We start from the raw sequence: 15,691 nt of genomic DNA, 5'->3' as shown, positions 1-15,691 counted from the left end.
GCAGCTGTCCTTCTGCACTTGTATATAACCATCTATCCAACCTCGGTCTTAATGAGGCCTCTCGTTCAGCCATCATCATTAAGTGCATGTGTGTGTGTGTGTGTGTGTCAGGGGAGAGGGCTGAGTGTGTGTATGTGTGTGTGTATGTGTGTGTGTTTGTGTGTGTGAGCGTGCCGCGCGCTCCAGTGGCATCCCTGCATTGTCTTCCACCCGCCTCCACAGCAGGAGGAGACCTACAAGCAGCATGACAGCCAGCAGCCGTGTGTGTTACTGCTTATGTGTCACACCGCCACCCCCACAGCAACCCGGCCCACCACGTCCGATAGCTGGCTGATGACTCATCACCACCCCACCTCCTCTTCTCCTCTTCCACTCCCTGTCACCCCCTCCCACCACACTATACCACATCCTTCTCCACTCGTCCTTTGATCCCTCTCTATTCCCCACATCTCCTTTCCCATTTTGTTTCCCTCAACCATTTGCTCTCCTGCATTTATCCCTACTCTTAATTCATGTCCTCTCAATAGTCTCCAGCTTATTCAAGTATTCTCTTTTATTTCCCCCCTCTGTCTTCCCTCTTGACTGTCCTCCTCACGACTTCCACACTCCCGTTTAATACCCCTCTCTCTTCCTTCATTTCACCTCTTCTTTTATAATCTTCTCAGTTCAATCCAACAATCCTTGCCCCCAGTTGTTGGCATGATGAATAACGCACTGCCAAGTCCCTCAGCTCAGCTGTCGGTCAGTGTATTTATTCATGAACGCTCCTGAAGGCTAACATATTTCCCATTTACTCATTTGGTCTTCAGGGCAACAGGGAAATCAACATATTCATACACACATGCACACAGAAGCCGCTATACTGTATTTCTCCCTCAGCGTTCCGACCTCATGATTAATATTAAAGGCTTTGCAGAGCACTCTGACCTTTTTATGAGTTAAACTTGCAAGTGGGATCTCTTTAGCACATAAATGTTTTACGTTTGGTGTCTCCTGACCCCAAGGATCATGATGCCCAGTGTGTCTTGGTGTTGCTCCCTCTCACGTGTTTGTATCTTCCTGATTGTGGCTGAACTATAATCAAACTAAACTTATAAAAGAATTTATGTTGCATTTGGATACAATGTTGCTTCAGCATAATTCAAATGTAGGCTTATGTTGATGGTTTTTAATGACAGGCTTTTTTTTTTTTTTTTTTAAATCTCCACTAATTAGGCTCCATATGTCTCAGTGTGTGGTTGCCCTCTTCTGGTTCTTATGAGACACTACAACTGCCCAAATAAGCTTTTTGATGTGGCTGCCACATCATCATCATCATCATCATCATCATCATCACCATCATTTTCATAAATATAATGCAGTCAAAAGATTCTTACTCATGGTCACAAGGAAATGGCACAGACCGGACTTGAACCCTGTTATAAATCCACCATATTAGTTCATGCAAATTTCACACCTCTGTTACTCATTCACTTTTCAGAGTTCACACCCCTAAAAGCTAATAATTTCACATGTTTCTATCAGGATTTTCCAAATTTCAAAATCCCATAAAATGAAAATTCAATTTTCCTACTTGTAGCCTTTGCATACTGTATGAAAAATAAAAGTAGCATCAGAGTCTTTTTAACACTAAAATTGCTGTATTTTTTTTTTAGGCAGGTTTTCATGTGTGATGGCATCATCTCAGACTGTTACCTGCTTCATTCATTTCACTGCTCGTTTCTCTGTCACCTGTGGTGGCTGCACAAGTCTGGCCTTTTTGAAACAAACACCCAGCCTGGACGGATTCAGATTGTTGACTGATGCATATGTGCACTGGTTGTGTGGTCTGGATTGGCAATCCTAAACAGATGATTGACTTGAGTATTACAATGTCAATACAATCTAGTTTGTATTAAATCAATATTCTTAACTTGTTTTTTTTTTCTCCAAATGTGAAAAATAAATATTTATCCACTGTATGGAAGCTCCTCATTGCCAGCTGAGTCTTTGGGGTCCTTGTGTGTGTCATAAGAATTTTGTTCAGGAAGAACAAACCAATGATAGCTAAGTCCTTCCGCACTGGTATAATAATGTGGTGATAACTACTGAATAATAACGTAGTAAACCTACTGAGTGCTCACTGGGCAGTAGATCTCAAGCCGCTTACATGTTGTACTTTGTGACACAAGAAGCAAGCAGGCTGGTGAAGCAGGGCCATCCTGTCCTTGGTGTGGGCTTGACAAAGAAGGCAGCAGTTTGCCATGGGGGACCTTTCCAGAGAGAACCACTAGGCGGCGCTGTTCAATGAAGAGCTGCAGGTGGAGCAGAGGGCTGCAGTCCTGGGATGTTTTAGAGAAAGCGAGGGTCACCACTAATGTCTGTCCAGGAGGTAAGAACCAGGTGCAGACAAGTATCGAAGAACTGGTGTCAAGTCATATTATCTTTATAGTGTTGACGTTCCCTCCCTGTCTAACTTCTCACCACTTTTCTGATTTCAGACAAATCTTGTACTAAAGATGTTTAAAACCTGAGTTTAGAGCAATTGTGTGGATATGAGTTACATTTTCAAGCTGGTTTAATGATAAAACCACAGTAGCGCCGCTACCAAAGTTTACCGCTAGGTGTCACACCTCACACAGCAGCTAAGCAGAAGAACAAGGCTGCCCTATCTAAGGCCTGCGGGCACAAATTGGCCTGCAGGCACAAGTTGGCTTCTGGGCACAAGTTTGCCTTCCAAAAGGTGCAATTTAGATTGATTTTGTAACTGTAATTTTTCAATAATGTGACATATTCAGCATAGGTTTAGGATTTGTGTTTGTTCTATGGTTACATGAAGATTTACATTCTCTGAAATGAATGTTGTGCAACTGTGTCTGTGGAGCATTTCACTCTTTGAATAAAGTCTTGGAATTTATTGCTGTATGTTGTGATCCTGAAAAAGCTGACAGTTGACAATTTTACTGCACATATGCAGACTGAAACAACACTTTGTATCTGCTCCATCAGAAAAATCTCATCAACATAAATGCTGTTTCATGCCACCAAGTTGTTCATTTTAAAGAATAAACTTGAATGCGTCGCATAGATAATACTTTTATTTATCTCCTTTACTTTGAAAGTATCCCAGCTCGAATAAATTATAAGTATATATTTTTACAGCATGTCTGTGTCTACAGCTGTTACAGTGTATGTTCACACGTTAACATTTGCATACCTTGAAATTAATTGTTTTACAAACTCAAAATATTTATGACCCTTTTCTCATGCCATAGCAAACAACCTTGTGTGGGCAGCAACTCGTGTATGCAGAAAAGTTGGGCTTTTCTCTGGTCACATGATGACCGTACGGAAGTTTTAGCAATTTTGGTTCATCAATTTTCCATAGTAAGCAAGAACAATACCAGAAATAATACAATTAACCTTCAAAGTAAAAGGACTGGTATTCAAAAGATGCTTATTTTTTTATTTTGAAAAGAAATACCGGACATTGACGATTCCCTGTATTCAACTTAACTCGGTGCCTCCGAGCTGTTGCTGCTGTTGCGTTTTTTTCATCTGAGAGAAAAATGTTATCCGCTATTCGGTGTAGCACTTGTGGGGGCTGATTTGACCTCAAACCCGAAGCTCCACCAGACCACTTGAGTCAAGCGGATTACTGGAAAGGTAAGAGCATGCTACAAAACTTCTTTTTTCCTTTGTTTTTTTTCACCGAACAGCTGACAGAGATGGACCACAATTTCACATTTTAATGTCAAAGTTCTTAAAGGCTTACTTTTAGGGATAAAACCTTCGCGGAACAAGGGTTTCATTCGAGCCGTGCTCGTTTTCTTGAGCTGCTTCTGCGGAGGAAATAATTCCCCGTTTTTATAGTAAACTACACTGTTAAATCCGTGCTCCAGTTTATTTTCTTTAAGGGGGAGAGATGACTCCGGTCTCTCGGTTGTTTGGTTGAGTTTTCTGTCTCGCAAACGAGCGGGCTGACCTGAGAGGTTGTTTATCCCCAGTGGAATTCATGCTTTTAGAACTTGGTTGCGTACTTGAACTGAACGCTCACTCGAGACTTTAAACTGGCCTTCTAGGCTAAATAACTCCCTCTTATGGGATTAAACGTGGTGCAAGTTTTCCAGGTGAACTGCCAGGAAGCAGGTGTGTGACAGGTGGTCCAGCAGATTTAGACCTTTATTCTACTCTCTTTGTTTTATCCTTTTTTTTTTGGTCGTTTTTAATGCAGCACCTTCAAACATCTCATAAATCTAAAGTTCATCTTAAGTCACTCACTTATGCTTTTCGTGAAACTCTAAAAGTCAGGGCTACAGTCAGGTTATTTTTAGAAATGTTCACTCAGAGATGATGATGTGTGATAAGAGCATCAAAAAGAAACTTTAAGCAAAACTAAAATGTGACATGAGGAACAACTTGCCAGTTTGCTTTGCATCACAAGGCTACGATTTCAGACTTCATGACATATGTGCACTTGCAGTGTAGTGGATAGCTCAACACACACAGAAATCATCCAACCAGCTCCCATAATCAAAAACTGAAACAATGACATTTGTGCTTTGGAATGAGAAGTCTCGCCCCTCTCTTTAGTCTCCAGTCTGCAGTTAATAGAAATATGTGATAATATTAAGAAAAAAAACGCTTACACAGTTCTTTCTTTCATAACGAACAACAAAAGCAAAATGCCATCTTTTGTGAAATGGCACCCGCTTTATTAAATCAGCAGGAAAACTAAATTTAACACTCAACAACCCTCATAACCTCAGGAAGTTACAGCGAATCCTTGACCAAACTGACCTGCATGTGTGTTTACACGTCCCACCTCACCTCACCAGGCTCTGTACTGCATCACACGGCCCTGGCTTCCTTGTAGTCCACCTCTATCTGTCCAGAGCCGTCTCTGCAACTACCAGGCCTGTCGTGGTAATAAAAACAGAGCAAGCAATAAAAATCAGTAGCCAAAAAGACCAGATATACCAAACAGGAACAAGATTCACACACAGTTTGATGGAGCGTCAGGGACCACGGCGGATATAAGACCTGGAACTAATGGTGTTATTCCTGACAGTGTCATATTCAATGGTATTTCTTTTTACCATTGCATCTGATTCATTTTTAATTAAACGGGCGACACAACCCTACTGGCTAAGTCTTGGGCCGCACATGTCTCATGAGGTCATATCTGTTCTTCACACGTGTATCACTTCACGAAAAAAAAAAGAAGAGGAAATGAGACGTATCACAGTTTGCAAGGAATCGCAAGTGATTTTTACTCTGCATGCTCCAAACTTCGTTTGGGGGTTTGGAACAAATGAATTGTAGGTGAGAACACTCGGAACGGTTGAGAATAAGGTTCACGAACTGGCACTGAGCTCCTTCCCTGTCAGGGGGAAAGGCCTATCTGGGCGCCGGAGGTGCATCAGTTGAAGCCAGAAAAAAGGGAGTACTTTCTCATGACTTCCTTTGTCAATAGACCCTCCAGCATTTATGAACAGTTCAGTGTTCTGGCAGGGTAACAGCCACGTGTTCTGAGTAAGCAGATGTGTTTCTGCTGTGTAGGTCCAACATTCAGAAGTCTCTGCAGTAAAGTCAGCGGGGTTATAGAGCGACTGGATGAAGGATCAAGAGCGTGAGACTCTGCTGCCTCTCAAAGAGAGTGCCAGATTCCATTCTGTAGCTCGTGCTGGATCATGACATGAGACAAGTCACGCATTTGTACAGTTAAGTTAAAGAGTTGAAGAGCTGTGGAATATATTTAGATTTAAAAGATGAAGTATCCCCCCCCCCCTTTTTGCTAATGTTAGCCAAAATAATGTTTAGAGAGGCTCAAGATATAAGCTTTAAGCTCTGGTGTCAGTATCTGCAGAAGTTTATTGGAATTTGATCAGAGCTGAAATACTGTGCATCTCCAGCTTGTGCAGTGGTGATAATGTAGTTGCCAGGTCCTTGTAAACACTGCAAAGCAAGTGTGTCAAAACTGGCACCCTGGGAAGAATAACTGTATCGCTGCTGATCTTGATGAGGTCCATAGTGGAAGCCGTTAATGAGTTCCTACCTGCCTATTTTTGACTTTGGATCGCATTCAGCTAAACACGTCAGGTATTTCTGAGGATGTTGATAAGCAAACCACAAATAAAAGTTTCTTTTTACACCCAAACCTACCATGTTTGTGTAAGAAACTCATCAAATATCAGCTGTAAGCTTTGTCTTTCTCCTCCGTCTACCACTTGTCTGTCTGTTGTTCTGTCTTCTGCGCCGTGATTAGGAGCTATTGACTCACTCCATCAAAGAGCTGAGAGGCGAGGCGTCTCAGTGGGTCAGAGGACGCATTGAGCAGTGTGACTGGTAATTTATGCAGGTTAATGAGGAGCTCAGTGGAAAACAAGTGTCAGCTGTTGAGGATGTGACGTTAAAGCTGGGATTACAAATTCTGCTGCTTTAAACTACTTTTGTCACAGAAACAGAAATCCCTTTTTGACTTTATTATGAGATGTGTATGTGAGGTGGTAGTTGATGGGAAACATTGCTTCCTGAGGGGTTGGAGGCATGAGTCTTTGTGTGTGTGCGCACACACTCACTCACACACAGAGGCTTGTTCACTGGAGGACATTGTTTGAATGCATTTCTTTACTGGCAGGACTGAGTCACTATTCAGTTCTAATTGAAAGTGGGCTGAAAGCAGTAGTGTGTGTAGTGGTGGGAGTATGAGTCATTTCTGTGTGTTTTTTTCCCCCCCAACAATCCTTATGAGGACAACACCTTGATAGAAATTTGAGGGTCTCTTAGGAAAAGCTATGCTGACTGCATGACCATTTATCCAAGGAGACATGAAAAGGAAGTAAAAGTCAGAGCCAGGGTGGGAACCTGAGGAAAGAGCGTGATCCTCTCTCACACTCCTGGTGAAACTCCTAACTGTCAGGTGATAAGAAGCAGATGGTGATTCCGCAAGTATCTGGAGGCATGTGGTAGTCTACAACCCTGTCCCCTCCCTGATCGGCTATTTACAAGAAAAGCTTCTAAATGGATGATTACTTAGCCCCCAAGATCTGGTTAACAGGTAGTTGTTTGTTAGAGTGGTGTTTTAGTGTTACGTTAAACTTGTCAGATATAAATGAGACAAAAAGCTGACATCATAACTGACATGTGTGTGCATCTATGTGAAAATGTTCTCTTTTCCTGTTTTTGGCTGGACTGGAGAATCATTAAGAGGTTGGTTGCTGAGTGCCTGAGTGATCACACTTGCTGCATCGGTCAATGATTAAGTCTCTCATTGGCTGCAGCGCTCTTGGAATGACAACAGTTTTGGATGCAGCAGCAGCAGCAGCAGCAGCAAATGAACCATAGCTTCGGCGGCTGATTGCAGAACTAAAGCCACAGTGAGGGATTTTTGTGCCCGAAGGAGCCGGCAGGTTGTAGCTGCCGGTGTTTATTAACCCAAACTTTTGCATGCTTGCTAGGAACTGCAGCATTCAACTAAAGTGAAAGCTATGTTGGAATGACTTTTCATGAAAATACTGCTTGTAAAAAATGCTTCATGTGGGCGTATTTGGGAAGCGCTTGAAGTAAGGAATGTTACAGTATAACTTTAATAAAATTTAAAAAAAATCCACTTCCTGTCACTTGACTCTTGTGAGAAATGGCATAAGACAAATTTAACTTGCTTTGGAATATTTTCCCATTGGGAGTTGCCAACACTGAAGCCAAAAGCAGAGCAGCAATAGCAGAGTGTTTTGTTGTTGTTGTTATTGTTTCAGATTTTGATTTAGTGAAGCAGGGATGTCTGAAGAGCGGTGTTAGGGATCACATGTGCTATGGAGTACTGAGCTGAGCTGTAGGTGTGCGGGGTAATTGACAGTGCATTAGAGGATGGAAACACACACACACACACCAACAAGTGGGAGGGTAAAAGAGGATACACAGTCTAACCTTGACATTTTCACAACTCACACAGAGCTTCTGCAGGATTTTAAATTCATCTAGTTTTTACTTAATTTATTATCAGTAGTTGAGTTTCCGTGTTGCTTGTAGGAGTGGTGGCATTAGCTACAAGTCTGATGGTGCTGATTAAACACCAAAAAAATAAGTTAAGCTGATTCCCGCAGCTACACAGTAGAAATATTCCCCTTTTAGTTTGTAGGATGACTCCTGTACTGTACTTGATTATAAAACAATGTTCTTAGCACAAATTCATGAACCTTAAGCCCTCAGTGTAGTCGTATGGACAGGAAGCAATGCCTGATGCCGAGTTGTAACTCCTGACTCCTGTAAACAAGCGGGGTTTTGCTGCTAAGAACAGATTTGTGTGTAACAACATTTCATGAATGAGGTTGGATGTTTCTTGAGTCCTTTCGGAATTTGTCGATGTCCTGAACATTGTCATAGTTTATTGTCATGTGGACGCAAAATAGATAATTGTAGATTGACAGTAGTATTGTGTAGGAAGTGTGCAAAGCGAATAAGCCAAATGTATGAAAAGAGGATATGATGCTTGGAGCACTATTTCTGGTGTCTCCCCCCTTTATATACATGCATACATCATTAGAGGAGCACTTGTTTTAGAGTGTGTGACCAGAGTCAGGGTGCCCTCGCCATGCATTTCCTTCCCTCTTGTGAGGGTGTGTGTGCTTGCCTAGGCAACAGGATGTTCCCTTGTGAAGGCAACACAGAGAGACCCTGTTATTGGCAGCTTTGTGACCGGGGGGGAAGGAGTGTGGGAGGGGGGGGCAGTGGGAGGTGGAGATGAGGAGAGAAAGAGGAAGGGGGAGGAACCTGATTTTAAATGTCCAGAGAGCAAAATGCTGACTGGACACTGCAGATAATGAAATAAAATCAGAGGGGAAAAGATGTCGGCAGCAGTGCAGTGTGCAGAACTAACGATGCGTCCATTGCTTTTTGTAATATATGTGCACATTGTTCATTTCAGCATTTTAGAGAAACACGTTGACATTTTTTAAAAAGATCATCACTTGCCATCTTACTGACTGTCGGAGTAAAGATCAATAATAATAGAATCTGCACTCCAGAGGGGGCTCCAGGTCGTGTTAGCCTAGCTCAGCAGAGACAGAAGTGGGAGCTCAGCATCACGTTACCTCCAGCTCAAAAACTGCTTTGTCTGTTAAATAGCAAACTTTTACATTTGGAGTGAGGAACCAAGGTGGGAGATGATGCATTATGAGTGCATCCAACATCTGGGTTTGTTGTTGTTTGGTTTGCTGGAAAAGAGGCACCCTGTATTCTTTTGATTTCTCCCTCTTCTCATTTCAGACTGGTAGGCACCGGAAAAGTATTGATGACTGTGTTGCTGGCTTTCTTAAGCCCTTTTTACACTGGCCAAAACACCCGCTAACATCTGGCTTTTGTCTGCAAAGACAGCAGGTTTCATGAGCATTCACACCCTGCAGAAGACATGGATATTGTTCTTCTCCAGCTCTGACACAAAACCTGGCTGAATGCGGTAATTTGTGACCAGCTTCCCATCTCAGACCCACTTTTGAGGAACATTTGTGGCTCCACCATCAACACTTCACACGGTGGCAATGATAATGTGTTGCTTCTGCTTGTAGCTTCTGTGATTTTCTATCATCTTGGCCATAAATTTGTCCCGTCTGCGATCATGCAGTGCTCACGCATCATTCAATTGGCGTTGAACTTAAAAAAAACAAAACAAAACAGATTAGCAAGCACTTACAGGAAGGTGCAAGTGTGAAAACACCCACTCAGCTGTCCCCTCATCTAACAAATATGTTTTATTTTGTGTTTGGGCATACAACTTTATCGCCGGGGTCATATGATCTGCACACACTGATGAAGCCTGATGTCCAAATAATGCATGGTGCAATTCTGAGGTAAAGATTCGAGTGAGAGATTATGTGACATACTTCACTTGTCTAAACTGGAAAAAACAAAACCAAAAAAAAAAACCACCCAACAAACCACTGGCCAACCACAGACTTGGCTGGCCTGCTGTTACTGAAACAAAACTGCTTTCCTCTCCTTTCTCGCCCCCTGTGCCCTTTCCCACCCTTTGCATGTGTGCAAAGGGTGGGAAAGGGCCTATTAAATTTGTGACAAATTAAGCTGTAATCCATCTCACAAAGTGTTTTGAGTTCCTCATTTAAATAGCAATAGGAAGTGCATTTGCTTGGAGAGCCATGTTGACACTGTCTTCCTCATCAGAGTAAACGATTGACAGGATATTGCTCTTATTTCATCGATCTTACACATTTGAGATGAGTATTTCTCTAAGTGACTTGTGTGTTCACTGCATGCTCGCTGAGCAGCTCACTGATTTGTTCCAGTGGTTAGATATATGATGCTAACTCCATTTGTATCAGCTTGTGCCATCAGTCAAATTAAAATTTTAAACATTTGTATTCATATCCACCCAGAAGTGAACAGTCAGAGCATTCCTACTAATAAATATTATTTATAGATGTAGCCTATGGGGAATTGGGTCATTATGGATTATTGGGTCACTCTGAAAAGTGGGTCCCTGGAGAGAACGTTTGTGGAACACAGAGATGTTGTGTTAGGAATCCACTCATGCATACTCATTTTTTTCCTCTGAAGCATACGTTAGGTGCTGAAGGCCAACTGCGGTTCATACAAACACCCACATGAGCCCATGTGTCAGAATGTGTGTGTTTCTGAGGTCTGAATTAAGACACAGAGCAGTAGACTTCTGTGAATGCTGCAGATACAATCTAACTCAGTGGTTATATTTAAAGTTACTGTTTGTTTTTTTTTAAAGATAAATGTTGGTCATTTGTTTGGTCAGGGTTGACCTGCTGAGGTTTTAGTGGAGGCTCCGTTGTGTGTCCGTGCATCCTTATTGTTTACTGTTAGGCAGGTGTGTATGATGTGATGCGGGGTGTCTGTCCAGCCCACTGTCAATACCAGAAACTGTCCCTGACTGTCACTGTAGAACATAAAATATAAACCCTCATACTTGACCAGTGTCATGATGGACATTAATCACACCCTCAGATGTCTTATTTTAGAAGACACAATGCCCATGGTGCGTGATGAGAGTGCAAACGTAAAGCGATGTACACCGTGTAGGAAACTGAGCGAGCGGCGTGTGCAAATGCTTGTTGTGTCAACTGCACTTCCTCTTGTAGTGGTCTCTCATGTGATTGTGCCTCATGACTTTGTTGCCTTCTTTAAGCAATTTTTTTCATGTTTGTACAGCACTGCGACGGTGGTCTCATATGTTTGCCCACCTGAAGGCCTTGTGTGCTTATCACATTATAGGAGCAGAAAATGGATCTGACGGCAGCTGTTAAACTCTTGCCAGACTACGATTATCTGACCTGAGCAGTTTTCGAATATGCAGTCTGTCTTTGTTCAAGATGCTCAAGACAGTAAAGTGAGCTGGTTGAATATTATACTGCTACTCAAAATGAATAAACAGCTATGGCATCTTACTGTCAACTTCCTTTTTTCAGTAAGTCAGCTACCCTGTCAACGCGGTTTATCGCACATCATCTTGACACTGCCGTTTTGTGTTTATTCTATAAAAAGAACACCTCAACATCAGAGGTTGATACCCATTGCAGGCCTAATTATTGATTTCAATCAATCGTCCCCTTTAAGGAAGCTGTTTTTTCATACCTTTTTTTTAATCTTTACACAATCTTTCCTCAAAATAGCATTTATGATGGGAAGTGTGTTTCATCATTTGATCTGAAATCAGACTTATGCCCAAATGACACATGATGATTCACTGTAAGGAACTAAAATAAAGTTTTCTTTTTAGAATCAGGAAAAAAGTGCTTGCCTTGAGCTGACGTGTGGTTTTACTTGTTCCTCTTGAAAACCAGTTCAAGGTCTGTTTGGCTTTCATCTGAGGCTGTCCGCACCTCAAAGACTGCACCAGTGAGTGGGACATCTTGGCATTATGTGGAGGGAGATTTGTCCCAGTTCAAAGATGGTATCCCTTTTACCTAAATGTCTCTCTTTGACCAGTACCATTTGCTCATGAAGACTGTGAGATGCCATGATCAGGTCTGAAAAGGATGCACCTTGATTTCAGATTACTAATCGACATATTAGCAGTGTGCACTGACGTTCTTACAGCAGTTGCGACTGCGTATTGCAGAATAGTTTTGTTCTTGTGCTGAATCAATATTCCAGCCCCCACTGATATTTTACCACATTGTATCGTGACCATCGTGTGATACGGATGCTATTTTTCAGTGTGTTTTTATTTTTCAATACGATGTCATGGCAGCTGCTTTTGGTTTGTTCACTAACTAGGGCTGCACAATTTTTGACAATATATCGCATGACAAATATTTTGTTGTTTATTTTCATTGCAATTATTTTTGAATTCTTTTGCAATATGATGATTTTCAATATTAGAGGAAATTAATGAGTTAATTTGACATCCTTGTATAATGTCTGTGGGAATCTGTATCAAGTAAAGGATTTTGTTAAGTCTGTAGAATATGATGTGAAGGCAGGACATGTCTGCCCTGCCACAATATTTGATAAAAAAAAATGGAATTTTAATCCATAATTAGCCTTCAACAAATATTTAGCAATCCTGCAATTTGAAAATATCAGGTGGTCATGTTTAATCTGATTTTTATCAATTGTGCAGCCCCATCGATAACAGCATACAACTATACAACATTTCAATTATTGTTCTAATAAATTGGAATAGAATTTCTGAATAAATCAATTTTGGCTGAATTTGTCCTTTGAGTTATCAGTATAATGTCATGTACATATAATGAGATTATCCAGGTGGTACACTGAAAGTTGAATTTTCAGTTCTATTTTGAAACATTCAATAAATTATGTAGAGTATCTTGATATTTATCATATCGTATTTTGTCACCGTGGCTTGTGATGTGATACATAACAATCAATATTAAGCTCAGTGGCACTTATTGGTCCCAATAAGGTGAAAATTCAACTCTAAATTATGACCTTTCTACACAATAACATTAATGGCAATGTATAGCATCTATCTGTAATCGGACAGTTTATTTGAATTCTTATGAACAAATTTTCTCTTGTCTCTTTGACAGATAAAACACGCCATGATCTGAAGTGTGAAAGACTGCATTGTCTCCCTGGATGTGGCCTTGTTCTGAGCATCAGTCATGTCTCAGTCTGAGTCCTGGGTGACTGTGTGGGACTGGTTATGTGCGCTCCGTCTAGAACAATATTCTGAAGCGTTTCAAACTGCTGGCCTGGCAACGCTGGGAGAATGTCACAACCTCACACCAGACCAGCTGGAGCGGATGGGCATCACCCTGCCGGGTCACCAGAGACGCATCCTGGCCAGCCTGAACAAAACACACGGCAATCATGTACAGACTGAGAGAGCAGAGGGAGATCAGCTGTCTGAGGAGACTGGACATCCTAAAGTGGTGCAGAGAAAGAGACATGTACCCGCTGATCTGGAAAAAAATGTCTTGAAGGAAAGTGAGAAGAGTGATGGGGAGACATCTAGGCCTATACCTAGAGAGAGAGAGAAGCCAACCCCCCAGGACAGACAAGTACCCCGGGTGAAGGAGGAGGTCAGCGAAGGAGGAGAGAACAGGGTCGTTCGTGAACAAAAACAAGAGCCATGTAGACCAGGAAAGGAGGATGAGAGGGATGGAGGGGAAGCTCCAGAGAGAGAGAAGCCGGTACCTAAAGAGAGGACTAAGTTTCGTTCATGTGCTTCAGCGGATTCTCACCCCACCCCTCTAATTTCTCCAACTTGTGACACCCCTTTACCCCCCGTTCCCCCAAGAAGCACCCCGAACTGCCCACCGCAGCGTTTCACATCTGGCCTGTGCCCCCCACATTCTGCTCAAACCCCAGTCTCTCCTAAACAGACCAGACATGCCATTAAAGCTCCAGCTGTCCAGGGCAGGTCTGTGTCCCAACCCCATACCCAAACCCAGGCACAGGCACCTCTGCAGCCTCCTTCCTTCCCCTCACCCCAACCTCGGCCTCAGACTTTATCCATCATGCCGCTTGTCCAACAGTCAGGCCATGATGGAGTTAAAAAAACTTCACCCACCTCCCCCATTTCCACCCCAAGTGAAGACAGAAATGCTCCACCTCTCCCTCCAAAAGTAGGGGCGGGACCAAAAGGTCCTCCACCAATCCCATACAGGTGTCCTGTACAGTCTCCCAGAGCTCACAGGTAAGGCTGCTGTTAAATGGATAAGAACATCAATTTAAATGTCACATTTTTGTGAGATGTGGGCGTGGGAGGTCACGGTTCTTCATCTCAGATTGCTTGACAGGTTGCTTGTGTAAATTTGATCCATTACTGAGTCTCCATACCAAAACAGGTTTACATTTTGTTTGTCAAGCAATACATCAACTTGAAACTGTATTTTGCCTATTAAGTGTTCACAAATAGGTGTTTTGAGTTCCAAAAGACAGTTTTTTTTCACCTCCTCACCACTGTGTGAGTCCAGAATGCAGACGGAGCCCGCTACATACAGTATGTTGCCAATGGTAGGCCAGCTACAATTAAGAGCAAAAATCTCAGTTTACCAACTCTCAGGTGCATCATCCTGTATAATCCCTTTCTGCTCTATCAGTATGTACAAAAACTTTGATTTAAGCTAAAACAAAAACTTGTAACCATTCTGGTGATTTTTTTTTTTTCCTCATCAAAGTATTTGTGGGTTACTGAGGATACAGATGGATGAAGAAGACATGGATTATCCCGGATGATGTGCTTGAGAATTTGGGCAGTTTTGTGATGCAGCAGTGATGTACATTTTTATCTCAGCGTTATGTTTATTTATTTTTGTCCATGGAAATCTGATGAATTCTTTGCCGCTTGTAAAGCTGGAAGTTCATCTTGAAATTATGAGCAATTTATATTTTCACACGTTCTCATTTCACACTGCCAAGACAACTTAGATCATTTTTATCATGCTTTAGGTCTCAAATCAAAAACTGTTTCATGGTTTTAGTGTTTCTCCATTGATGTCAAAATGACGAGCTATGATCGCTGTGGTGTGTGTATGTTTTTGTGTATGATGAAACATTCAAACAATCGGTTACAGTGAGCAGCCTCACCTCTCTGAGAAGTTATTTGCTCAAAGAAGATAACACTGCCATCTACTGGATGTGATTATGAAGCGCAACCAAAAAACACTGAATGGTATTTCTGAAACACTTCCTGACACTGAAAAGCTGAAGGGACACGTTCGGCTTTCAGCTTCGTAACTTCATCAATATAGAAATGTGCAAACCACAGTGGTTGTGTTTCTGTGTACAAGCAAACTAAAAGTGCCACTCAAGTTGTGAGTCTACTTTGTGTTTGCACATACTGGACATTCCACAGGAGTAGTAAGGTTATGAGTAACATGCATGGTCTCTGTCAGTCGGGAGAAGGAGGAAGTCACAATGGACACCAGTATAGAATGGTTCAAAACACTCCTTTCCATTCCATTATCCTTCTTGTATACGAGTGGTGCAGGGAGAGGGAGAAAGTGGGATGTTTAGAGGAAAATGATTCGCTGTGGGTGCGAGCCTCAGATTTCTACATTCTCACACTCGCACGTTTCCTTGTCACACTCTTTTTGTTGCCTCCTCCCATCTTCTGGTTAACCGGTCATTTCCTCCTACTTTTTTCCCCCTTCTCTTTTGCAACATGCGTGTGTCTTTAAAACTTTTGAATCACCATGGAAGAGGACCAACTTTGAACATGTCAGGACAGGTAACATTGATGCATATGATTGGT

At 42.0% G+C, this 15,691-nt stretch overlaps 1 protein-coding gene across 4 annotated transcripts in view; it reads left to right on the top strand.

Moving 5' to 3' along the window:
• Positions 1 to 3,526: 3,526 nt before the first annotated feature.
• arap1 (ArfGAP with RhoGAP domain, ankyrin repeat and PH domain 1) overlaps positions 3,527 to 15,691 on the top strand; it is a 46,956-nt gene continuing 34,791 nt past the window's right edge. For 3 of the 4 annotated variants that reach the window (XM_086215696.1, XM_086215695.1, XM_086215694.1), the window contains exons 1-2: positions 3,527 to 3,645; positions 13,020 to 14,131. In XM_086215696.1, coding sequence (XP_086071822.1) covers positions 13,095 to 14,131 — 1,037 coding nt within the window. In that variant the 5' untranslated portion in view covers positions 3,527 to 3,645; positions 13,020 to 13,094. Of the gene's footprint in view, positions 3,646 to 13,019; positions 14,132 to 15,540; positions 15,668 to 15,691 lie in introns of those variants that run through there. The other variant, XM_086215697.1, reaches the window with a different exon arrangement.

The sequence above is a fragment of the Aulostomus chinensis genome, chromosome 10 (genome assembly GCF_037954235.1).
Source record: "Aulostomus chinensis isolate RoL2024-O1b breed Wild chromosome 10, RoL_Achi_v1.0, whole genome shotgun sequence".
Classification (NCBI taxonomy): domain Eukaryota; kingdom Metazoa; phylum Chordata; class Actinopteri; order Syngnathiformes; family Aulostomidae; genus Aulostomus; species Aulostomus chinensis.
Note: the sequence above shows the minus strand (reverse complement) of the source record. Positions and strands in the feature narration are given on the sequence as shown.